At 26.3% G+C, this 26,606-nt stretch overlaps 4 protein-coding genes across 10 annotated transcripts; 3 read left to right on the forward strand and 1 right to left on the reverse strand.

Moving 5' to 3' along the window:
- Positions 1 to 5,082: 5,082 nt before the first annotated feature.
- Positions 5,083 to 8,292, reverse strand: Bma-inx-14 (Innexin inx-14, putative; the record flags this gene model as incomplete). 3 transcript variants are annotated; one of them, XM_043079648.1, is made up of 10 exons in its annotated part: positions 5,083 to 5,226; positions 5,381 to 5,452; positions 5,642 to 5,734; positions 5,955 to 6,113; positions 6,617 to 6,766; positions 6,894 to 6,941; positions 7,092 to 7,237; positions 7,333 to 7,414; positions 7,682 to 7,809; positions 8,106 to 8,292. In XM_043079648.1, the coding sequence occupies 10 exons, from the start codon at positions 8,290 to 8,292 to the stop codon at positions 5,083 to 5,085; spliced, it is 1,209 nt and encodes a 402-aa protein (XP_042935582.1). The 3 variants fall into 3 exon arrangements, with proteins under 3 accessions (XP_042935582.1, XP_042935581.1, XP_001895695.1); XM_043079647.1 differs by lacking the exon at positions 5,381 to 5,452; XM_001895660.1 differs by lacking the exons at positions 5,083 to 5,226; positions 5,381 to 5,452; positions 5,642 to 5,734; ... (1 more) ...; positions 6,617 to 6,766; positions 6,894 to 6,941 and having other exon boundaries at positions 7,062 to 7,237.
- A 1,586-nt stretch (positions 8,293 to 9,878) lies between these two features.
- Bm9584 (Uncharacterized protein) lies at positions 9,879 to 10,377 on the forward strand (the record flags this gene model as incomplete). Of its 2 annotated transcripts, none has more annotated exons than XM_001895659.2 (2): positions 9,879 to 10,061; positions 10,222 to 10,377. In XM_001895659.2, the coding sequence occupies 2 exons, from the start codon at positions 9,879 to 9,881 to the stop codon at positions 10,375 to 10,377; spliced, it is 339 nt and encodes a 112-aa protein (XP_001895694.2). The 2 variants fall into 2 exon arrangements, with proteins under 2 accessions (XP_001895694.2, XP_042935583.1); XM_043079649.1 differs by having other exon boundaries at positions 9,921 to 10,061.
- Positions 10,378 to 11,200: 823 nt separating this feature from the next.
- Bm13427 (Uncharacterized protein) lies at positions 11,201 to 11,753 on the forward strand (the record flags this gene model as incomplete). Its single annotated transcript, XM_043079650.1, has 2 exons — positions 11,201 to 11,359; positions 11,601 to 11,753. The coding sequence occupies 2 exons, from the start codon at positions 11,201 to 11,203 to the stop codon at positions 11,751 to 11,753; spliced, it is 312 nt and encodes a 103-aa protein (XP_042935584.1).
- A 4,545-nt stretch (positions 11,754 to 16,298) lies between these two features.
- On the forward strand, positions 16,299 to 25,304 carry Bma-avr-14 (glutamate-gated chloride channel alpha3A subunit, putative; the record flags this gene model as incomplete). Of its 4 annotated transcripts, XM_043079652.1 has the most annotated exons (16): positions 16,299 to 16,446; positions 18,977 to 19,223; positions 19,596 to 19,676; positions 19,922 to 20,004; positions 20,523 to 20,663; positions 20,796 to 20,860; positions 21,320 to 21,407; positions 21,580 to 21,656; positions 22,279 to 22,389; positions 22,809 to 22,967; positions 23,429 to 23,459; positions 24,169 to 24,217; positions 24,268 to 24,343; positions 24,567 to 24,836; positions 24,931 to 25,090; positions 25,276 to 25,304. In XM_043079652.1, 16 exons carry the CDS (start codon positions 16,299 to 16,301, stop codon positions 25,302 to 25,304), a joined length of 1,815 nt encoding a protein of 604 aa, XP_042935586.1. The 4 variants fall into 4 exon arrangements, with proteins under 4 accessions (XP_042935586.1, XP_042935585.1, XP_042935587.1 ...); XM_043079653.1 differs by lacking the exon at positions 16,299 to 16,446 and having other exon boundaries at positions 19,048 to 19,223; XM_043079651.1 differs by lacking the exons at positions 20,796 to 20,860; positions 21,320 to 21,407; positions 21,580 to 21,656; ... (1 more) ...; positions 22,809 to 22,967; positions 23,429 to 23,459.
- Positions 25,305 to 26,606: the final 1,302 nt, after the last annotated feature.

A 26,606-nucleotide genomic window follows, 5' to 3' on the forward strand; every position in this document is an offset into this window, starting at 1 on the left:
ATGAATAATTTCATATTGTGATAATTTGTTTTTTTTTTTTTTTTTTTTTATAGCAGCGCATGCGTTTGGCATTACATTTCATAAAATTTTAATATGTAATTAAAATTTTCATTATGCTTTTAAATTATACTTTTTATATATTATGCATCGTTTCTTTTTTCTTTTTTATCTTCTTTGTCGTTATTTGTGGTCTTTGATTATTGAAAGAAGTTTAAATTACAGGAAATTGCTCAAGGTGCCATTGTGAAAGAAATATGTTTTTTTTTTCTTTGGTTTAATTACTGTTTATTATAATTATATATCGTAAAATATATATATATATATATATATATTAGCTTCCGGTTTGCTTTCTTTCTTTCTTTCTTTTAAATTATCTTTCTTGTTTAGGACACTTCGTTTTTTTTTTTTTTTTTATGTTTATTCAATGTTGAATGTGAAAAAGGAATATAAATAATATTTGTTTATATTATTATTTTGTTCATCTTGTTGTACTTCATATTTTTTTTTTTTTTTGAAGAAAAAAAAAATTTATAAATAATTAATTTAGAAGATAATGCAAATTTACTGCCAATGATCCGAGTTTGTAAGAAATTAGCAAATTTTAATGATTTGATCTATGCATCGTTTTCTAATTAATTTTAGAAGAAATTTCGCTTTTATTTAACAAATAAAGTTTATTGAAGGAGAAGAGAGAGATAGTTATGATCTGTAGAAATTTCAAATTTAAATTAAATCAAACTGGTGGATAGTGGATGATCTTTCGTGTTAATTAGGTTATCAGTACAGTGAAGAGCGGAGCTGAATAATTGATCTGTTGAAGAATGCTTTATTTGATAGGTAATTCTTATTGTTATCGTAAATTTACAACGTCAATAATAACTTTATGGTTCCCCTTATTGCTCTTATACAGTAAGTAATAAGAAAGAAATGTATAAATTAAATATTAAATTATGCCAATAGTCCATTTAAATGCTCGTTGAACTGTCGTACCTTTGCTGCACCATCGTTTGTTGCAAGTGAATTGGGTGAGTGCATGCATGCGTGCATGCGTGCGTGCGTGCTGCGATGAATTGAATCGAAGCTTAGCTTACAGTATTAGTGCTTTTAGCTTTTATATAGTGCACATTGGCTTATGACAAAGGACACAAATTCGAGTGATCTTTGCTCTTTGACAGATTGGCACTGTGTCAAACTGTGAATTTGAAAGAATTCAACGATATTTCAATGATTGATTGCAAGTGAAAAGCAGTAAATAAATGCTTTTGAGATGAATGTTGGATAAATGATTTGTTAGTTTGAAATGAAATTTTCAAAAATTATTTTACATTGTTTAAAGAATATTCAAATAAGAACAATCTTTAATCTATGAATTTCTGTCTTTTTATAGATTTAAATACAAAATTATTTCGATATATCAAAAATTTATTTCAATTTTTTGACAGAAAGACTCGAAGAGATATTTACTAAATAATAAGAAGAATTTTCAAATCCATAAATCTTTTGAATTTCACTCAAATTTTTCATTTATAAGCAATGAACAAATAATGACAATCACTTTTATGAAAAAAATTTATAAAAATTTTGAATAAGAGGAAAATTCCTTATTAAATCACAGATAAATAATGGCTGATGAGTTTGAGAAGTCGGACTTTTCTCTTTTCTTTTTATTCGAAAGAATGACGATGATTGCACCTCGAACATTTCAGAATTTTCTTTGTTCCCAGCAAATCGCAATAAAATTGAAATTTATGACAAAGCGATCGATCTTCAATCTTTCCAGATTTCCGGTGAGATTTTATGAATGCAGGAAGGTACTTTGCCAGATTGCATCTTTCTGTGATCTTGAAAGTCTCTTCGAGTGCATACTGAAGAAGGATTGAAAATGTTCACATCCTCGATTGAGAATTAAGGTTTTATCTGTGAGAAGGGAAGATATAGGTCGGTCATCCGGTCTGTACCGGTCCAAACATTCTTTTCAGGCTCTGCCAATACCGGAATCCATGCATAGCTGAAGTCTTTGTTCTTGATGACCCGAACTTCCTTATTGTATGCAAGACAAAGGTGAGAGAGGTATATTTGATGTCTCTGCTTGGCTAACAGGTCTTGAGTGAGTTTGTGAGCTATTTTAATCAGATCAATTCTCGAGTTTCTTTGAGAGTATCTTGGACATTGCAGGATGCTATTTATATTGTTAAAGTTTGTTGCAGAGGTCACAAGTCTCGTTTACTGGAAATTATAGCAATTTCGAGATTTGTGATCTTGAAAGTACTTCATTCTTTCTTGAAATGTCTGCGTTTGACCTGGAAATGAAAGTTCAGTTTGATCTGTTTGACATTTTACACTTGGCATCACTTCGATCTGACAGATATCGCAAATTCTTTTCCGGAAAATTAGACTACCTTCCTGTAAAAGGTAATCGTGGTATGCTGTTCTGCGCTGAACTCTAATACGAAGTGTTATACTTTTCAAGCTTATATTTGCCTATTATTTCATTCCAGGTTTTACGGTTTTTCCCTATTCTGTCATTGAAGTCACCAAGGATTATGATTTTAGTCTGCAGAAACTCTTCGATATGAGAAATCAGTTTGGAAATTTGAATTCTACAATGGAATGGGTACGATGATAATTAAATTGGAGTGACTTGTTGACAAGTTAACAAGATTAGACTAATTCAGTTCTCGATAATGCTTATTCTCAAGTAAGCACTTCGATTTTCAATTTACCTGGCAAGAGAGTATATAGCAACTACCTGTCTCTTTATACAAACGAATTTCACTGATTTGTAATACTTCGCGAACAGTTAGAGCAAAATGAGTCCTAGGAAGTCTTTATTCGTATCACCAAGCATAATTGTAATATTTCAAACCTGAATATACTTTCGGGCATATATGCCTTTGTTTTGATTTAACCGTGGCAGAAGATACCCGTTGGCTGCGGTTAATAAAACGGGTAGGATGTAAAGATGAACTTTGGTTAAGTCTCGTGTGGAGCAAACTGTACTGTTCTCGAAAAAGACTGCTTGCATCATCCAGGATGTCACCGAGTAAAATAATAATAACAAGTGACAAAAATTGTAACACTTCTTTGATGGCACAAAAACCTAATTATACCTACCAAAAGCTTTATTTCATATCTAAAAAATATGAAGTAGGAGGTTATTATGTCTGACCACCATATTTTATTCAACTAATAAAAGATTTGCAAATGTTTTTTCTTTGAACTATGGAAGAAAACTCTTCTGCATAAGAAAATGTCATCTCTGAGGTCAACTTCGAGTAAGCAAAATTCTGCACCACCTGTATGAAGGACTGAGTCTACGACTTCTAGTGCACCTTTTCATTTGCAATTTCGTCGCCACAGAATTTGAAATCCTACCTGAAATCCTACCTGTCGCCACAGAATTTGGTGAAACCAGGATATTCATTGAATGTTTTCTAGATAAGTTGAAATATATGCAGAACTGGTCTCGTGCATTACAACTTGAATTCATCTTACCTTGACAAATCATTCTAGTGAATGATTTGTATATTCTCGACTCAACATCCATTAGTAAGTGAGTAGAGTTGATTTAATATCGTACAAATTATCTGCAATTGAATAATGATAACATATTCTTTACCGATCATCTGTTAACAAGTGATAACAGTTGATTTAATTAAATTCAATTAATCAGAAACCCTTATCATTACTTAACTTCCCAATTTATTTCGCTATGATTTCTTGATATGGTCATTGCTAAATTGATAAGTAATTTCATCTCTTCTGCAATATAGTATCACTGTTTATATCAGTTTGTTGATTTTCTTGAATCTCACTTTTTCTGAATGTTTTTTTTTTTTTTTTTTCAACTCTTTCAAATCTTTTTTGTTCTCGTTTTCGAAAGACCAAATTAGTAAAGTACTTTCTGCAAAATGTCTTATGTGATACACATATTAATGTATTAAAAGGCTGTAAAAACTATGAAAAAGTTCCTACATAGATTTTATCCAAAATTATTGCCTATAGATTGATACCATTGAATCTTGAAGTATTTTCAATATTTTTGTTTTATTTGAAATTTTTTAATATTTCTGTTCTGTTTTCTGCTTTTTCTTTTCTGAACGATAAAGTAATTTTCTTTTTCTTCTCTTAATGATAAGTGTAATGAGGTAATGATAGAATGAAGTTGAAAGTATGAGTATTCAACTGCAATCTATAGAATGAATTGAAAAAATCATATCAAATAAAAAGCAAATATTACAAAGGACTTTTGAGGCTTAATATTACAAAAAAAAAATTGTACACGTGCACATGAATTTTATTTACAAATAATGCGAATTTTATAAATGCCAAACATTAAACGATTTATTATATTCTTTCATAAACAGCTAATTAAGCTAACTCTCTTCCAAAACCTAAAATGAACAAAATGCTTCTTTAGAAATTTTATAAATATGAAAAAAAGGTTGAACTTTCAATCTTTTACGTTATAATTCTTAACTATGAGTTGAACCTCCCATGGATTTGCTCAAGTAAAAAAAGACAACCAAAGTTGAAATATAGATTTGCACGAAATGAAGATTAGAAAATTGAGGGTGAGATATCAAGAAAAGTTTAAACGGAATACAATACAATTAAATACAGTTAAGGACACAAGCGAATATCCAAAGATATCCAAATTTATAATATATTTTTGTAATATAAACCGTTAAAATTTAAATTTGCATACTATAAAATCAAGGAAATACAGAAATTAGGATAATTCTTATCACCAATTTTTAATTATAGAAAAAATATTTTTCAATTATGAATCAATCCATTCTGATAAGAAACGCTGTAGGAGATATTGGTGATGAATATAGCAATGTCAGATCTCTTGAGGTGGGTGAAAATTCGTGGAAATTTCAGATATGTGGAAATTCTTGGAATCCTGAAAATATAATAGCGAAAATTATCAGAACTTTATCAAATTCTGTTTATTAAATGATGAGAATTTTTTCTCGCCGTTTTTCCATTATCTGTGACACTATTTCTCACAGAAAATTAGAATTACAAACTATACGAGTATATTAATATGATCGGAATCAGCAAAGTTGTAAAAATTCATAAAATGAACGAATGATAAAAAATTACCTGATAAAAACCACGAAAACAGTGCCATAAACCGACTGTGATATCTCGTGTAACTTTAATACCTGCATGATTGTTAATGAAACGCAATAATAATACTCCATCCAAGCCAAGAAACTTGAAAATTTTTAAATATTCATATTAGACATTCAATTTTTAAGTAACTTACTAAAATAATCCAATTTCAAAAAAGCAGTTTAAATACTTTTGGATTCGGAAAATTTTAACCTTCTATTTGTTAGAAAACTTGTAAGTAAAATAATACACCTACCTCCATAATATAAATATGCAGATATCTTTTGTCTTTCAACAACAAAAAGTAGTTGTCATCGAATTCACCTTCCTATAAAACGAAATAGATTTAACTTCTTGTTCAGAAAACTTTTATTCCCTTGAAAGAATTCAAAAATTACCTGGCCGCTCTTCATAGTAGGTTAAAAACTGTTGTATCAAAATAGCATAATAATATAATAAAATATAAAAAAAGTAAAAGTAACAAAAGTTGACTGATAAATTAAAAGATTGTACTCACTTGCAGATAGAATTTTATCAAAGCTTCACGACATTGTGGCCGCAAACATTGCACCAATGTGATTATAAAATCTGTTAATGATAAGACAAATAGCTGAAATAAACTTGAAATCTTTCACTTAAATACAGTCATCAATACAGATAAGACGTTGTTCTCAAATATACTTTATGTGTCTCAAATATACTTTATTCTATTTCCCAGCGAATGTCTTCATCGAATATTAGGAAGCAAAAGTATACTACGCTGAAAACCCAAAAAGTCGTTCTTTACAAGAAATTTAAAATTTAATTTAAATGCCTAATAGAATTCTTACCAAACATATCCAGTACCAGAGCATAAAGAAGATTTTTTCATTGATGAAATTAAGCATTAAAACACATTGGAATGTATTTATCTCTACTTTTCCTAAAGTTTGTCGTTCCATATCGCAGAATGTTATGAGTGGAAAGTATGATGACGTAAATTGCATTTTCTGAAAATATAATATTGCAAAAGTATAATACATCTTGCAAAATTATTCAGAGTAAAAAGAAGATTACTCATTTACTTATTCATTTCTTTCCTTTTTAAGTTCCACATTTCTTAATCAGTGACAAACTTCTATACAAAACTCTCCACAACATTTCGATAATGACAGAGCAAAAGTGCTACAAAAGTGAAAATTTATAATTAAAAATTCTTTAAAGAATAGACACAAAAAATCGATGAATGCATTGAAACTGCGATTTAATAAATAAAAAGCTTATATAAAAAGAAAAAAAGAAAAATTAAATAATATGAGAATTTTACAATTAAAAACCAGCTTCTATAACTGCGAACCTCTGATAGAACAAAAATATTTATGCATAAATCATAAATCGATACCAGTTAGACACGAGGATTTCTAATTATACCTTATGCATGATTCAAATGAGCTTAGCAATCTCTCTGATAAAATTTAAATTCCAAAAAAAATTTGATTTTGGACTAACTTACAGTGAGAGTCAAAGGAAAATTATTAAAACCAATAAATCGTCCAATGATGTAGAGCTGTATTATGTTATTTATGACATTTAAGAGTTTCGAAAAAAGATAAAGTGCAGTTGATATGCCATTCTTTTTGTCCAATGGATGCTTGCACCATTTCTAGAAAAAGAAAAAAAAAAAAGAAACATTGAAATATCCAATCAATTAATCAGTCCATAATTCATACAGTTTCAATTTTCTTAAGATGACTATCAAAAACGAAGTTTGAAATTTTTACAAAACTAACCGCTTGCAAAGTTGAAAATTTACTTGCGGATCTCGACATTTGACATTCCTTAAAATGGTCCAGGATGCACTTTAATGAATAAACATTGAATTAAAGATTATTTTTAGAATAGGCAAAATAAGAGACTAAATAAACAATGTAATAGATAATTATGAATTAATTTGCTATTTAAACTGACAAAAAGAGAAAAAAACCGACTGTTCTACCCCTATCCATTTTCATCTTCATTTTCAGACCAGAAGCAATATATTTGACTAAATTTGTTAGCCTCGTTATTCGACCTTCAAATTTGAACATTGTTCTTAAGCATATAGCTTCACGAACCACAGCTTCCATGTCAAAAACTGAAAAAGGAAGTGTAAATTTCTAAAGTCAAGAAATAAGTGATGAATAATATTACGACAATTTTCAAATAAATAATAAACAAAAAAGATCTTACTGCATCCACGTTGTAACATCATCCATAGCCAACCAGGTATGTAGAAGCACAATGCTTGAATTGTGAGAAAAAATGGTACCCACTGAAAAAGTTCTTTTGATGTTTTTTACAATTTTTCATTCAAAATCTTTTATTTCTTAATCTACAAAGATTACAATTTTTCTTTTTTATCGATAGCTTAGCTAAAGCTAGCTAGTAGCTATAGATTTTTCAAACTGTAAAAATATTGAGAAGTGAATTTTGATAAGTCAAAACTATGCCTATTGCTGTTTTCAATTACTTTTAGAGAGAGAGATATTTTACTGGAACATTGTATGTGCACTATTATATATATATATAAGCAACCAACCTGATAATAATTTACATTTAAATGAAGTTTTGCTCGATTACTTGCACTCGGTAATGTTTGATTATCTGTCAAACGATAAGTATTTTGAGTGAAACAATAATATTGTCCATAATCGGTCCAAGAATTTTCTATAACGAACAGTAAATTAATTTTGGTAATAATATATCTTCAATAAATGTTTAACTAGTCAATATAAAATGACTAAACAATGAAATAGGATGATAATTAATAAGCTTAGACACTTAAACAGAATACTGGCATTTCATCCGAAATAATACACTTAAACAGAATATTGGCATTCCATCCGGAATGATATACTTAAACAGAATACTGGCATTTCATCCGGAATAATAGACTTAAACAATATTGGTATCATTCCATCCGGAATGATAAACATAAATAAACAAAAATTTCAGAAACATACGATCGAGATGTGTTGGAAGCATACATTGTATTGGTTGTCCAAATTGTTGTTCCGCACCAATAAACAAAACGCATAGAATTAAAACAATTGTTGTAATATTCCAGTGCAAACGATCCACTGTATTATTCAAATGATAAGAATGACTGAACGTTGACAATAATTTTCCAAACAACGATATTTCAAACATTGTATTTTGAAAGGTAAAAACTGAAAATCATTTTTTATAGTTTAAAAAACAAAAACTTTATATCAAACAACAAATAGAAGATATATAATATGTAGTAGTACTAAATTATTCTCTTCTAAAATATCTAACTTTTGATTAATCAATTGTTTCTTAATAAATTATAATTATCTAATCCTTATAACTAATAATTTTATCAATATACTAGAGATATTCTCTATGGGAATATATTTCGAAGATCTTTTAACAGAGAGAGAGAGGGAGAGAGAGAGAGAGAGAGAGAAGATAATGAAAAAGTGAGAAAGAGAATAAATTCTCATTCATTTCGAAAATTTGACAATTTTTTATCTAAATTACACTTGCATTGATTTTTTTTTTTTTTCACAAAAAATCATTAAAATTAATCTTTACTGATCGTTTTTAGAAATTTTGAAAAATCTATTGGAAGAATTTTCCTTTCTCCCTCGTTTATCTGACATTTGAACAATTATTGCTTTTTATAACACGAAAAGAATAGTTACGGTGATGTCATCGAAGCACTTTTTCCCACGTAGTCTGTTATTTGATGAATGAAAATGAACGTGAATCACGTGAACTGCGTTGCATGACTCTTCTTTCACATCCACTTAAAGACATTGTTTCTGAGATGAATAAACAATTATTAAACTATTTTTATACATTTATCTCTCAGCAAGTTGTTACTTTTTCTCTTTTAAGCATCAAATTTGACGTGTAATTTGCGTGAGCTTCACGTTATATCGTATATTTTGTACGTTTGTATATTTTGCAGAAAAGAAGTATTTCTTGTTGATTGATGAAACAAAATACAAAGTTCGAAGATGGTGGAATAATTATTTATCTTATTTTTACGAGAAAAAAAAAATGAATGAATCAGTTCGACGGTTGATTACATCCGGAAAACCTTATCAGTTTGTTTCGTTTTTTTTTTTTTTTTTTTTTGTCCTGGAACTTTTAGATGTTTTCCAAAAAATTTTTGCTTATTTTAATATTAATATGTATTGATATGAACGTTTGATCTACGCTTGAGAATAGAAAAGTATTCAATTTGCCCATTTTTTTATTTGTTTTTGGTGGATAGCATTTACTCGAGAATGATAACGATATGAATGATGTATGACCGAAGAACAGTTTTCTTGCCAACAACATAAAAGGTATGATTTTTTCAATATAATTCTAATTTTTCTAATTGGTTAAGTTGAATTTTCTGGTATTTTAAGGTAGTATAAGCTGGTTAAAGTTGAATTTTCTGGTATTTTTAAGTAGAATAAGCTGTGTTTATTTTCAAGACAATAGTTGATATGAAACTGATCATTCATTGAACTCTCAAGAAAATAATCTTTATCTCTCCTAATACATGTCGTTTTTTATTGTAAGTATGATGAAAGAGTATATTGTTGGAATATTTAATGGTACCAATTGGAATTAATTTGACTACAACATTAAGGGAAATTTTCTGGGGACTTTAACAATTTTTAAATAAGAACTGATCATCATTTATCAGTTGTAAAATATGTATTAATAATTAAATTTGCAATCTGAAATTAACAATTAAATTTACAGTCTAAAAAATGAAATCTATTTCAATTGCACTGGTACTTGTAGTTGCTGTGATGACATGTCAAACGAAGGAATTGAAATTATCAGAACTGATTACTCTTGAAAATCAGGAAGAAAGCCTTTGTGAATCATGTCAAATGTTTATCAATGGAATAAATAATGTAATTGAACAAGCTTTTGATTGGGTCACTCAGGTTAGTTCTTTTTCATAGTGCTTTTTTAGACTTGCACAATCATTTTTAAAATTTGAATTTAATTACATTAAATTGCATTGATTGTTATTGAGAATAAATTTATCAAATGCAACAATATCACTTCGAGATTTCTTATCATTATCATTTTTTTTTTATTTAGGAAATGGATGATTTCTGCGATGACCATTTTGCTTATAATTCAACTGCTACTATGACATGTAAAGCGAAAGTAGATAAAGTGGTTGAAAAAATACGAGATTTTGTTGTGCTTGAAGATGCTTCAGAAATGATATGTCGAAAGTTTTATCTTTGTTGATTTTATGAAGTAATTAATAAAATGTTATTTCTCTAAAAACCATTATTGCAAATTAAAGTTATGCAACTATAAAAGATTAAATTGTAAACTATGTTTGAATCTTTTTTTCTCTCCCTTCTAATATAACTTCCTGAATTGCATTTTAGGAGAGAATATTTGAGAAACAATTTGAACTTTAATACTGCGATATAAAATTTAATGTTAACAATCAACGAACAACACAATAATTGGTAAAATAATGAGATAGTATAATCTATTCTAAAAACTTAGTATTATCTGTTTAGGTAGAAAATCTGTTACAAATCTTTGCTTATCTTTTAGCTTTCGAAAAATGAAAAATTTTTAATGAAATTTTTTGATTAAACCATCTACAAATAGTTGCATAGAAGTTTCATCTGTTACAATAATTAGTTGTTTTATCAAAATGCTTTAATAACAATTTCGGAATTTTCTCCATTTCTTATCAGTAATATCAATGATAACATTGTTAACAGATAAACAATGCTACTATCATATCAACATAATGAATACTTCTTACTTAATTGTAGTTATTTTGAATTTTTGTTTTGATTTTTTAATTTTGAAATTCTGAATTTATTAAGGGTTCTTATATAGGTTTTTTTTTTCTTTTTTTGATCCTTACACAATATGAATTGGATTGTTTATATTTTATTACTTAAATTCTTCTTCCAAGAGAAATATTCCAATTACTGGAACTATAATTCCTTGTAGTCATCATTAAAATGTCTGAATAAAAAATACTTCATATTGAAATTTAATTTTAATTTTGAAATTTTAATATATTCATCAATTTTGCAGTATAATGTCAAATACACTCCTTCTTATTATAATCACTGTATTTCTACTTCCAATCAATCCGACAATCAGTTTCAATGCAAAAAATTTATTCTGTGAATCCTGTAAAGCATTCATAGAACAATTAAATCAAGAATTAACAACCGTTATTTACAAAGCTTATAATGTTTGTTCTACTTACAATTGCAATTAATAAAAAGTTTTATATGATTTTTCTTTTTTAGTATAATAAATACAAAACTGGAATACTTAATACAAAACGCTAATACAAAATAGAAGCATTAATTATTCTCAAAATTATGGAGTTAATTTAATTAATCAATTATTTAATGCTAATGTTTGTTCTATTTATAAATGCAATTAATTTATTTATAAATGCAATCTTTTAATTATTCCATATCTTTCAGTATGTAAATGGTTTTTGTGCTGAATTATTTGAAAATGGCACAGAAATAGCTAATTGTGAAGCAATATGCTATCGTCTAATTAATAAATCACAATTGTATTTGGCTAATAAAATTAATTCAAATGTCGCATGTAATGTTATCAATGTTTGTTAATTTTTTTCTTATAATAAATAAAATTTTATTGTTAAAGAATTCGGCAAAATGAAAATAATTCAGTGTTGTTTACGTTTTTGCACGTGAAACACGTGAAATGTTATAAACGTATACAGTGGTATTATTCTAATGGCTTAAAATTATTAATATTTTAAAAATTTATTAAGCTATATTCTGAAAATGATGACATGTAAATGCTTTCCGCCCTACTGGATGCTTGTCACATTAGTATTATTTTATTAATTTCAATTTTGCCATACAGAGAGATAAATTTATCTCATCGTTGACATTTCTAATATATTTCTTTTAAAATATTACTGATTGAGGTGAAAATTTTTTCAGGACTATTTCATTCCATTTTGTTAAAGTTAAGAAACTTTATTAGAACTTTAAATTCTCCCTGATTTCATCTATCTTCGATAAACCAGAAATTGAAATATATTCTTTCATTTATCTTTTAAGCAGCTAAAATTTTTAATATGAAATTAAATGTGTCATTTTAATTACATTTTAAAAGTTTTCTGTCTAAATTAATTTCCATTAACTGTAGTAAAATAATACCTAAATAAGGTAATTTCATTGTTTATAATTTTGTTTTTATAAATTGCAAACTTTAAAATAATTTTTAGAAATTTTTTTCTTCCTTTTTTTTTCTCTCTTCCTCTCTCTCTAATAAAATCTTATTTCAAAGTTTTTTTTTCAGGTTGTTTCATGATTTTTATTATTTTATTATTTTATTTTATCAATCTAATCATTGAAGCCAAAATTTTTCGTTTTTAAATAAACATAAGCCTAGTTGCTTGTTAAATAAAATGAAAAAGTAAAAGATTGGGCAGAGCAGCTGTTCCTTAAGCTGGAAGGCATTTTTTTTTTTCTATGCTTTTTTTTTTCTATATTCCTGTTAATTTCAAAAATTTTGAATTTTTGAAAACTGAAAATATACTTACTAGTTAGTAGTGATGAGTCTAAATTTTAAAGTTTAACAAATGGTGTGTTAATTTTATTATATTTTGAAAAAAAAAAAGAAAAAATGCTGGAAGTTAAGAAAGAAAGTGAGAAAACGAAAAATTTCAATTTCGTTTCTCTAAAAAAAAAAAAAATTTCTTTTTTCTTTTTTGATTCAAAAAATTATTGCATATACAAAATAATTTTCCCATAAAGCCTAATTTACTTAGCATTTATAAAAAAAAAGAAAGAGCCATTGGAACATTAAATTTATCATTCATTATGTTTTCAGAAATCAAAATTAAAGTTCAAAAATAGTAAAAAACGTTTTTTGTAATCATTCATTGAATTGTGTGTGTGTTTTTTCTTTTTTTTTTTTTTTACTTTGTTCAATTTCCATTTTCTTTTTGTTACTAAAATTTAAAAAGAGGACAAAAAAAAAGAGAAAAAAAAAATGAGTTAGCAAAAATTGCTTTAGCTATTTTAGTTATTGTCAATCTTTTGAATTTATTTACTTAATAGCAATGAAAAAACACGAAAATTGCTTAGAAAGCATTGAAAAAAAAAAAAAAAAAAAAAAGGAAAAATTTTGCTATAACTTAATGGAAGCTATTCTTTGCTATTATTACTTCCTAATTTTACTTAGATATAATTTTACTTAGATACAAACCAATCAATATATGTTAATAAATTAAAATTGACAATTAAAAATATTATAATGTAAGCATGAATTGAGATAAATTTTATAATGCACACATATTTTTGCATTATTTTAAAAAAGTAGAAAAAAAAAAAAAAAGAACTTTTTACACTAGTGAGCTTTCAATGCTACTTAATTTTAAGCATTGAAAAGAAATAATAATAATTGAATAGGTGTGATGTAATGATGCTAAGGTAATAATTTGACCGACAATTTGAAAAGAAGAAAAAATCTTTGAAAGATCAAAATGATGAATTCAATTCACTCAAAAATATTGAAGTGAAAAAAAAAAAAAAAAGAAAAAAGAAAATTGCACTATATGAGATGAAGGAAGTGTTGTTGTGAAGCGCAGTTTGCATAATTGACACTTCACAGATATTTACAGCTTTTCGAGATCAATCAGTTTACTTACGGTTGATTAAGAAAACGATGATTAAAATATTTTTTTTTCTTCCTAATCTTTTTTTTTTTTTTTATGAAATCAAATTTTATTCTATTTATATTAGACTTGTGTCATTTTTTTTTTTTTTAAATCAAATCATCCTCAAATTTCATTTCATCAATTTTCTTCAGATTCAGATCAGTTTAAACTTTTCTTTTTGCGTTTTTTTTTTTTTTTTTTTTAGTATACATTGATTAGATTCATAATTTGTCACTGAAATAGCTAGAAATGAAAAAAGAAGTTGAAAATTTTTAAAATGGTTGAAATTTGAAATGCAAAATTTAATTTTTTCTTAATAATATCAATGATAAATGTTTGAAAAAAATTTTTTATTGAAATTTTTAATTTATACAAATTATTCTAGGAATGTTGATTATTTAGGTAAATCCTTGTATGTTTCGCTTTATCCATCAATTCTTTCGTAGAAAGGAAAAAGCTAATTAAGTAAAGATGACAATTAGCGTAAGCTTTAATGTACAAATGAAGGAGAATTTTTAATTAAAAAAAAATTTTTTTCGATAAAAAATGTGAAAAAATTATATATATAATACATATATATGTCATTAAGCAATGATTTGAATATTTTTTTTTCCTCAAATATTATTTAGAAATTTAAAAAAAAAAAAAAAAGAAATATATTCTTATTTTGAAATATGGAAAAGTCTTCCTTCTGACATTTTCAGTAATTGTGTTAATACGTTGTGTCTTCATGATGTCATCGAAAGGTACACTGCGCTTCAATTATGCTTCAGTCAGATCATTAAATTTTCCATTTTGTTCACTCATTCTAACATTTTTAGTTTGAGCTAACTTTGCTTCTTTTTTTTTTTTTATTTTTGAGAAAAAAATATTGACAGGTCATCTCTTGCAGGTGTCCACTTAAGATGATGAATATAGACATCTAAATAACTATTATGCAGCAAATAAAAATTTTGCATTTTAACTACGACAGCCAAATTTGCACTTTATTTTTAAGATATATGTATATGCGTACACATTTAGACTTTTTTCTTTATACCTAAAATTAGGCTTAAAATTAAGAATTGGATTTTAGGTAGCAATTTGATTGTAAAATAAAATGTAAAATTGTCAACTTTGCTAAATGGATTTATTTCAAATTGTATATGGAAAAGTGATAAGAAGAAGAAAAAGAAGGAAGATACAGAGATGACACTTTTTGAGTTGAGCAACCAATTTCCCGAGCTTGGGGTACTCTGGCCTTAATTGGTGAGCTATTGGCTATGTAGCAAAGGAAATGTGGCACATAGCTAAGTGTGACAGGCATGGAGACACTTACTTATTGGCAAGCAGAAAGATATTGCATTTTGGAAAGCAACGGAAGCTTTCCATCATTAAAAAAAAAAAAAAAGTAGGACTGCTTCATTGACAATTTAAGCAGAAAAGGGTAGCAGAGAGGCTGTCACATACAGGTGGTTTGTTGAATAAGCCAAGAATGATATCTTCATGATTATTCCTTCTATCCAACTAATAAATTTTTTTTTTTTTACTTTTACTACTACCATTACCGTACTACATTTTGCTACTATCATACCGTACTACATTTCACTACTACCGTTACCGTACTACACTTTACTACTATCATTACCGTACTACACGAATAGATGTTTATTTTAGGAATGATATATTTGCTATTAAGTTGAAAAAATCACTAAAACATTTAATTGAATCAAATATATGAGTTTAAATATTGTATTAAAATATAAATAATAGTAATTTTAAAAGAAAGGAAGGAAGAAAATGCCGGGAGATTATCAGCATACTAAAGTATACCCAAAAACAAAAAAAAAAAACTTTAATAACTTTAATGTTCACAAAGTAATATCATAAGATCACAACTCTCTGTATAAATCTATATCAGAGATATGTCATTATCATTACTCTTATCATATCATATTTATTTTTAGTAATTTTATAGTAAGAAATAAATGATTGTTACAAGTATGTAAATAAATAAATTAATGTATTGAGAAATTAATCTATCATAAGTTTTCTTTTTTTTTTCCTTTTTATTTATTACTTATTGAGTTTGTTATACATCAAAGTATGACACATTTTTCTAGGGTGTAGTAAAGTAACTTTTGACAATAACAAGTGCCTACTTTAATCTTGAAGGGTAATTTTTCACAACTAGCAATCAAATTAACCATCTTGTGTGTAAGTGAGTCATTTAGTATTTTATTTTGCAAGGAGAAATTGAAAGAGTAGCAGGAGATGATCGAGAGAATATGCTACTTGTAAAAAGCAAATCAATTATTCTCTGATGGGTTGTTGTTTTACTATTTGTCATTTTCTTTTCTAATATTGAAAAAAACAAAAAAACAAAAAAAAAGAGGAAGAAGAAAAGAAAACAAGAAAAAATATGAATGAATGAATATTTCATCAAATTATTATTATTATTTTTTGTTTTTTTTTTTTTTAGGAAAAAATTTTACAAATTATGAATGGTTGTATGATTTGTTGGATTTTTACAATTTTAATTCTTGTTATGGCAAAGAAAAAATTGAAAGAGCAAGAAATTATTCAACGAACGTTAAAAGATTATGATTGGCGTGTACGACCACGTGGTAGTAATCTTTCTTGGCCAGGTATGTAAATTAATTCAATTCATCTTTTGTTTTTTCCTGCTTTATTTATTTAGTCTTTTAAATATTATATTGTTTTATGAAGACAAGCGTAATTAATCTTTCGAAGATTTAAAGCTTTATCATTATCAATATGTCAACCACTTGTTTTAAACTTAGTTTGCTCTCATTTTATTTGATGTTGTTTTTTTAAATTACTGAACTTCCGTAATCTTAATTTCATTCAAAAAAAAAAAAAAAAAGAGAAAATCATTATGTGCTTGGTTTATTTTTGATCTGAACTTATTCCTTTGATGAAATTCAACTTTACTTTATTTTTATTTTTTTTTTTGCCTCAAATATACTTAAAATTAATGGGTAAATAATAATTTGTTACTCAATTATCGTAAATTATCAATAATTCTTCAATGAATTTTCTTTAGCTCACATATTCATTACTTGACGATAAATAATTTTTTTTTTTCAATTTCAATAAAAGATATAGAAATTATTTCAATATTTCGTTTAATATTTTCGAAAACATATGTTTTTTTTTTTTAAATATTTAATTATATTTGAATATATTTTTCACTTTCAAATTAATTTATAATTTTTCCACAAATAACAGCAATTTTTTTTTTTTTTAATAGACGTACGTAAATAAGTAAATATATATATATGTTTTGACGTATACTTGCGCTACTAATTTTGTATGAAACTTTTTGTATGATTTTTATTTCTACCATTTGATTTAAATTAAAAATTTTAAACTAAATCTTTCTAAATGCTATTTTTTATCATTTCCTTTCATCACAGCTATGAATTTTTTGAATTTTGGAAGACAAATTTTGGATTGAAAATATTAAGAGCAGTTGATTGGAAAAATTTTTCCTCATTTTTAAATCAACAAACATCTTAACGAAGCACTTCTCCTTTTTGCATGACACTTCTCAGCTAAAACTACATTAAGGAAACACTTTGAAGATGAAATAAGAACCATAATATTTGTGAATTAGTAAAACTTTTTTTTTTTTTCAATTTATAAAATTATCAATTTCGATTTATTATCCGATCCTTCATGATAACAAATATTTCTATTTTTTTGAATATATTATTACATTTTCATGATGATGCAATTTAATACTCAAAAAAAAAAAAAAAATTCAAAATTCCCAGAAGAAGAAATTGATTAACTTAAATCGTTAAGTATGATTATATATCATAGCAATAGATTACAGAAATTTTTGAAAAGAAAAAAAATGGAAATAAGATAATTTTATAAAAAAAAAAAATTTTTTTTTTTAATTTAGCATAGATTATAATATATGAAAGATAATATGTGCAGTTGTTTGTGTTTTGCTTGCATTATAAATGAATAATATATTAAAAATAAAACACTGATAGTGACAGTGTAATAAATCATAATCTGTGATCTTTTAAAATTATTATTTCTTCCAAAGTTTAAAAAAACACCATCAGGTTGCAAAAAAAAAAAAAAAAATTTAGAAATACTATATTATTGATTTTGATTAATTAGGTTAATTAACCAAAGTTAGCTAATCATGAAGTAAAACATCTACAGTTAGAAATTAGATCGATGAATGAAAATTAATTAAGTGAAAATTATGCAACTACTGTATAAATTTGCACAATAAAAGTTAAAATGTTAAAAAAAATTTTTTTTAACTTATTATATTTTTTAGATATTATATTTTATATTACTTGATGAGTTTATTTTCGAATATAATAATAAAAAAAAAAAAAGAAAAAAAATATAATACTTTAATTTTTACTTTTTAGTTTTAATTCTTTCCCTTTCAACTACTTCCTTCCTTTTCGCTCTCAATATTGTCATTAATTTAAAGTTAACTGTTAAAAAATTCAAATTTGTCAACAGCTGGATAATTTTTGCAGTCCTAATCTTAACAGTCACAAGTAGGCACTTTTTTTTTTTTTTTTTTATGAAAATCTTTTTCATTTAAAAGAAATCCTCTGGGAATTTTCCTGTATACTTAGTAAATTAATCCTGCAAATTCTCTCTTTCGATGTATTTTGTTTATCTGAAACAGACCTTTAAATGAATCACATATATGTATTAATGCAATTGCATGGGTATTAATCAGCTTTAAAAAGTTTACAATTGAAGAAGAAATGAAACTGAAGTTGAAATAGAATATCAGAATTGCAAGAAATACTCTAACTAACTAGTAATAATGAAAAACAAAATTCTTAAATTTGATCACTAAATAAATAAAATTTTTCTATTTGTTTATCAAATTTTTGGTGACAAAATTTTGAAAGATTTTCTTTTAAATGCAAATTTTTATATGTGATACTGAAGAGTATTGCAATGAAATAATAAAACTGTATTCAACAGCTTTTAAGTAAGAATGTTTTAAAGAAAATTATTAAATTTTAATAAGAAAATTAATAAAAATAAAGAAAATTATAAAATTTGACAAAAAATATGAATTTGTAAAGTATCGAACTGATATAATTTGATAAAATGAAATTTTAATTTTTAGCGTACTTTCATCCAGGATTAATCATTTAGACACAGGTGGTCCAGTGCTAGTCTCTGTAAACATATATTTGCGATCAATTTCAAAAATTGATGATGTTAATATGGAATATAGCGCACAGTTTACGTTTCGAGAGGAATGGAATGATGCGCGATTGGCGTACGAACGTTTAGCGGACGAGAATACGCAAGTACCACCGTTCGTGGTACTTGCAGCAAGTGAACAGGCTGATTTAACGCAACAAATTTGGATGCCAGATACTTTCTTCCAAAATGAAAAGTTTACTTTTGATGAATTTGCTGGAAAAAAAAAGTGATCAAAAATTAGTGTTATTAACATTTTATCATTGATCATTATATTAGATCGAAGGGTTTTAATGCATGTTATTAAGGTTTTTGAAAGGTAAAAATTGTAGTAAAGTAATCGATAATCTTTAGATATCAATTCGATGATCTTTAGATATTAATATTTCCTTCGGAAGAATTAATGATAAATAAATAAATGATCATTATCTTATTGTAAAGATATTCTAAAGATAGATAATAAAGCTATCAGACAAAAATGATAATAATGATTTGATGATAAAAGTTACACGAATAATTGTGATTAATTATCTACCAATTAATGCAATGATTATTAATATTATTACAGAGAAGCAAGACGACATCTTATTGATAAACCTAATGTGCTTATTAGAATACATCCCGATGGTCAAATATTGTACAGTGTTAGGTGATTATTTAATTTATTTTTTATCTTTGTTATCAGTTACAAATTTACTTTTTCAAATTTTCTATCATATTAATTATTACTGAGAGTTGTGGAAATATCCTAAAGTTATATATGGAATAAAATGGCTTACTTAATTAATTAGCTGGAAAATTGTATAAATGATTTTTTATCGTTGGACTTTAGTTATTCCTTCTTATTTCAGAATTTAAGAATTTTCTCATTTTTATTTGATAATATTACCTCAGGCTTTCATTAGTATTATCGTGTCCGATGTCGTTGGAATATTATCCGTTGGATCGACAAACATGCCTTATCGATCTTGCTAGTTGTATGTTAAAATGTTTCATTTTAAATTAGAAGTTTTTTTTTTTTTTACATTAGAAGACTATTTCACTACTTATTGATAGATTAATAATCATAATTTGATTTCAAAAAGGATTTTAAAAGTTATATTTCATTTTATTTTTAATTCTAAAATTTGCATTGTAAAAAATTTCATCAAAGCAATTAAACATGAAATTTTGCATACTTTTTTGTTTATGGATCAAAAAAATGGAAACAGTTGAATTGAAAAAAAAAAAAAAAAACAATCTTTTTGTAAAAGATAACTTCATTTGAGATTTTTCATTTTTCTCTCTAACTGTTCAGGGGAGAATTATTACCTTAAATACTATTAATTTATTACCTTAAAATATTATAAAACTCTTCAATCATTTTCATCATCCAATTTTATGATTATTACCCTTTGACATCTTTTTCTTTTTTTTTTTCTAATCGAAAGTTATTTTAGCTATCTTATAGCAAAGTGTAAAATTAACAATTTATCTTATTTTTTCATTTTTAAAGATGCTTACACCACTGATGATATTAAATACGAATGGAAGCTAAAGAATCCAATTCAACAAAAGGAAGGCTTACGACAAAGTTTGCCAAGTTTTGAGCTTCAAGATGTTCTGACGGATTACTGTACAAGTAAAACTAATACAGGTACAGTATATCATTCATTTATTATTTAATTTTATAAAATTATCAAATGATAAGATAAATTATTTGCATGGCTTTTTCTTTTTTTTTTTTTTTTTTTTTTTTGGTGTTTAGTGTCGATGCTAACAATTTCAGGTGAATATAGCTGTTTGAGAACAAAAATGATTTTACGACGTGAATTCAGCTACTATCTTTTGCAGGTGTGTGCTGTGCGCTATCTGAAATATTTTACCCTTTGTGATTATTTGATTTTTAATAGTTGTACACAATTACCCAAAAATATTTTACTCACCTTTATTTAATTTGTGTGAACATTTTTAACCAAACTAAAAGCTCAATGTTGACAAAATTTACATTTTGATAACATTTTAGGTAAACGATTGATATTTAAGCTTAGCTATAAGTTTAATCTGATAGATTACATCTTTCCTTCTCTTTTTTTTTTTTTTTTTTTATTAGCAACTACCTAAAAGCAGAAATAAATTTATAATTTTTTTTTTTTTTTGAACATCTTACATGCAATCATTTTTTCAATAACTATATAATAGATTCTATTGGTATAAAGTGATGTCAACAGAAGCTTCTGACATTTGTGTCATGATGTCCTCCCAATGTTGTTTTTTTTCCCCTCTAATTTGTATGCTAGTGTAAAATTTCAGCTCTACATACCATCATTCATGCTGGTGATCGTTTCATGGGTAAGCTTTTGGCTCGACAAGGATTCGGTACCTGCTCGTGTTACCCTTGGTATGAAACGCTCTTTCAAAAAATAATAAATAATAAATCATCCCCGCTGTTTTGTTTGTTTTGTTTTCTGGTTTTTTTTTTTCTTTTTCCCCGAAGATTTTAATAGAAATAATTTGCATCATTTCTGCATAATTTGGTGTTTATTGTGTGTGTGTGTCTCAAATGTTTTCAGGTGTCACAACACTTCTAACGATGACCACACAAAGTTCGGGTATCAACGCTAAACTTCCCCCTGTTTCCTATACAAAGGTTCCTGATATATTTTTTGCAAAAAAAAAAAAAAAAAAAGAAAAAAAGGAAAAAAAAAATAAGCTAATAGCATTGCGAGATTATTTGAAGGATTAATTTGCTTATGTTTTTAATATATTTATTTGCTTTAATTGGTTATTATTTAAATTATTGAAATTATCCCTGTTAATAATCCCAAAAAATATAATAGTGAAGGCTTTTAGTGTTGTCATTTCATTGTTGTTTTTATTGCTTTTAAAATGGCTTAGCTTTAGAAGATTTAAATTTTTTTACTTTTAATACATTTTCTCCCAATTAACCATTCTTGAAAAAAAAAAGAGAGAAACTTGCTTAAGTTCAGAAAAAAAAAAAAAAAATAATACTTACTAATAAATAAATATCTTTGATGAAATAGTTGCATAATTTTTTTAACTTCAATCATACAATGAAATTTTAATATTAAATTGCATTTGACAACAACTAAACTCATTAATAGCAATTAAAAATCAAACTTGATCATTGATTCTCTGAATTCTGAGAAATTAAGTGCTAAGAAAAGAAGCAAACTTCAAACATTTTTTAGCGCATTAACGAATTAGAACTTACCTAGCAGTATGTTACTTCTAGATAAGAAGTAATTTAGGCAATAGATGTTTGGATTGGTGTTTGCTTAGCATTCATTTTTGGTGCACTGCTTGAATTTGCTTTGGTCAATTATGCAGCAAGAAAGGATGTAAACGCCGGACATCGAATGGTTCGTTTTAGGTTCGTTTTAGGACGCCTGAAAATGCATCACACAATTTTAGTCTTGTCACTATGTCACCATTGTCATAAATGAGATGGACCCCATGAAATGGTGCAATAATAATAATATATTTCTTTCTGAAAATTATTCGACAGATAATTTTAGTTATGCAATTGTGTTGTCATTAGAAGATGCTTTGTAACTTGTGACATCTTCATAATAATTTATGAAAATGTCAATTCGAATGAAAAAGAAAAAAAAAAAAAAAATGGCAAGACTTCTGTTGAGTTCAATTACTCAACTGTATTTGTTTATCAGATTGAATGATTGAATTATCTGATAACATGAAATTCTGATCTATAGCATAACTGCAGCATATAGGGAGCATAAGAGAATTTCTCTATTGCTTTCCAGATGCTATTTTGCAGTTATCAAAATATGCCAATCATATGGATTACTCATCCGGTTATCAACCTTTAGTATCAACAACTGCTATTATGACGCCTACCCGTTCTTGGTGGTGTTTGCGACCATTTGTCCGACGCTACAAAGAACGCTCCAAGCGAATTGACGTTGTTTCACGTTTGGTAACTTCTAATATACCTATCACTTCTGATCTCTAATATTGCTTTTCCTATGCATTTGATACTTTAAGATAATTATTTTTCATTTCTTTCAATAAGCATTTACCCTATTCCTAAATTAATAGTATGCTATTTTTTGTTTACAATATTTTGAAATTATTCGTTCTAAATGCAAGTAATTGACGATCTTAAATTTTCTCACTTAATTATCAAGCTTTCATAGCTTTTTTATTTCCTTACTATCCTATCTCAAAGTAAAGTTTTAAGACATTCATCAGTCATAAACTGTTGTAATTAACAATTTAGATATTCAACATAATAAATTTCCATACACAAAAAAACGATAATCTGCTAAAATTAGCTGATTGATATAAACATCACATATTTTTTTTTCTTTACTTCGTAGCTAATTCTTCTTTAACTTTAGAAAAAAACTATCATCATAAGTTTTAATTCCTGTTTAGGTATTTCCAATTGGTTACGCTTGCTTCAACGGTATGTGTATTTTGATTAAATACATTTGCTATTAATAAAGCAAATTGTTACATTTGACATTCATTTATGATTAGTCTTATTGAGTAAATAGTAAAAGTAAGAATGAGTAATAAAAAAAGAAAATTCAAAAATTATATAAAGTATTAAGATGCATGGCAATGTATATTCATTTTAATTCATGCTAAATTTGATTGCTAAATAAGCTTATCTAAGTAAGCATTGGATGCTATCTTTGATGCCTGATGCATGTAAATATGTTTTGAGTTCATTTGCTATTAATTTATCATATCATTACAGCATGGCTTGATTTGCTGAATTTTTTTTGTTCTTTCAGTGTTATATTGGGCTGTTTATCTCATTTAACAAAAAAGCTTGGATTTTACAGTTACAGTAACAATTTGTACATATGCAATCGAATTGTATACTGTAATGCTACAGTATGCTACTGTACAAAAAATGTGTATTGTATTATTATTGATCAATCAATTGGCGCTATTTTTTGCTCAATTTATTTATTTATTTATTTATTCTTCATGAAAATAACATAACAAATACATCTATGCATATTCTATTCTTTATTTTCAATAAAAAAAAAGCTGAAAAAGTGAAAAAAGAATTCTTCGAATTGTTCTCTTCTCTTCTCCTCTGTTACACATTGAGAAGCGCAAACTGTACAACACCTGTGGATGCTACTGTAATATTATTGCAGGTGAATACAGTTGTGCTCGTGTAATGCTACTACTTCGTCGTGAATACAGGTAACCTTATTATTGTTTTTGTAAATTTGTATATTACTCGCCATATTTAGTTATTATTTAATTCAGCTTTATATACCGTGCATTATGTTGGTCGTCGTTTCCTGGGTTTCATTTTGGCTTGATAAGGTATAACATTTTTCCTTTTTTTCATATAATTTTTACTATTATTATTTCATACTTATTATTATTATTTTAAGTGAAAATTTATCAGATGAAAAATTAAAATTGATTTTTGAAAAATTGAAAAAATTAATTAAAAATGAAAAATTAATTTTTTTTTTTTAATTTTAGTTTTTCTATATGCTTCTGTAAAGAATTATTTATAAATTTGTAATAAATTTTAATTTAGGATGCTGTACCTGCTCGTGTATCATTAGGTGTAACAACATTGTTAACAATGACTACACAAGCATCAGGTATCAATGCTAAACTACCACCAGTATCATATATCAAAGCAGTTGATATTTGGATTGGTGTATGCTTGGCATTTATTTTTGGAGCTCTATTAGAGTATGCACTGGTCAACTATTATGGACGACAAGAATTTTTAAAGAAAGAGAAAAAAAAGAAAACAGAATTTAAGGGTTGTTTATGTCCATCAGATCATCCATTTAATCAGGTAAACATTCTTGTAATAAATTACTAATTTAGTAAATAAGGAAATAAAAATATATATATATTTAAAATCAATTTATAATTGAAACTAACTTTAGGACCTAAGGCAATCGTTACGATTAGATATGAATACGTACAGAAGAAAACGATGGACAAAATTTTGGTTAAATAGATACCTGTGCGGTAATACTGAAGTTAGCAAACGTGTTGACCTCATTTCACGATTTGCTTTTCCAACATTTTTTGCTTGTTTCCTTGGTGAGTGATATATTTTTGCATTTCGTTGGAAATATTTAATTAGTTTAATTATCTCATTTAGTTTTAATTAATCAAAACTTTTTAGTTAATTGATTTTATGCTATATAAGTTAATTAAAATAATTATTTATTCGTAATGAGTTTTCGTTTTTTTTTTTTTTTTTTTTGAAAAAAAATTATCTTCAGTGCTTTACTATGTGAATTATGTGAATTGATGAGAAGAAATCGTTTTTTGGTGCAGGTATATCAGAAGATGGAAATCAATTCGAACAGGTGCAGAATGGAACTTGAATTAGCACAAATATAAAATTATTTCAAATTTATACAAATTTTTTTGTAACAGTTCGAAAAACTGTTTTGTTGCGGTAAATGAATGAATAAAGCGGGTTTTCTTGGTGTTATTACATTTGATGAGAATGATAATGGTACTAGTGATAAGAGTGATAACAGTGATAAATGAAGGAGTGGATAAATTTTTATGCTTGATTGATGATTTTGTAGAAGATCTGAAACGAATACCTGATGAATTTGAAAAGAGGAGGAATGAGTATTAATGACTGTACTTGCTTTATTTCTCTTTTCTCCTTCCCTTTCTTTTTGTCTTCTAAACACTTTCCTAATTTTGTGGTCATAGGTCAAGATTCGAGTAATGGTATTCGTGAATTCTTGTCGTCAAAATAGCTTAGGCGCAATAAGTAATTTATATCCAACTGATTTTTATATTTTTATAAGTGACAACTGATTTTATGTGAAGTTGATTATGTAGAAGAGTAAGAAACTGAGATTGAATTTTTTTTTTATGAATTTTATAAATTTGACAGTACGTTAGAAGGCTTACAATACTTGTCTTCTGAAAGAAATTTAAAATATTCATATTTGGGCCTTTTTTAAACCAAAATCATTTTTCATTTTTATTACTAATAAATGATAATTTACTTATAACTACATTTTATTGTCGTGCAGGATATTTCAATGGAAATATGAATTGATAAACTAGCAAGTGTTAGTGATATATAATCTTGGATTCTTATCAGCTAGGAAATTGTTTCTTTTAGAAGAATAATTAGAGAATATTTTAAGTGAAGCTATTTTAGCATTAAATTTTATGTTAGGACTGAAAAAAAAAAGGCTTATCAGTTTTTATCAATTTTTAAAATGATGTAAGTATTAATGGGCAAATAAAATATGATGAAAATTGAGATGAAGAGTGATTAAGATTCTATATTATCATGAATATAGCTAACTTTGAATTGATTAATAAGTAGTGATTAATCCATGAGGATAAAATTTCTTTTCATTAAACTTAACAGTTTGATCAGTTAATTTTTACAAAAGGCTTTTGAACATTTTTTTTGCTGTAAAAGCTATTAGCGATCTTTTTTTTTTTTCATATTTATGAAGTATTTATTGATTTTCCACTTGTAATATTCGAATTAATATTTAATATCTTTAAGCATTGTGTGATTTATTTGGCCTTTAACAATAACAATATTGTTGCTGTTTATAGCCTAATAATG

Source organism: Brugia malayi, assembly GCF_000002995.4.
Source record: "Brugia malayi strain FR3 genome assembly, contig: Bm_v4_Chr3_scaffold_001, whole genome shotgun sequence".
Lineage (NCBI taxonomy): Eukaryota > Metazoa > Nematoda > Chromadorea > Rhabditida > Onchocercidae > Brugia > Brugia malayi.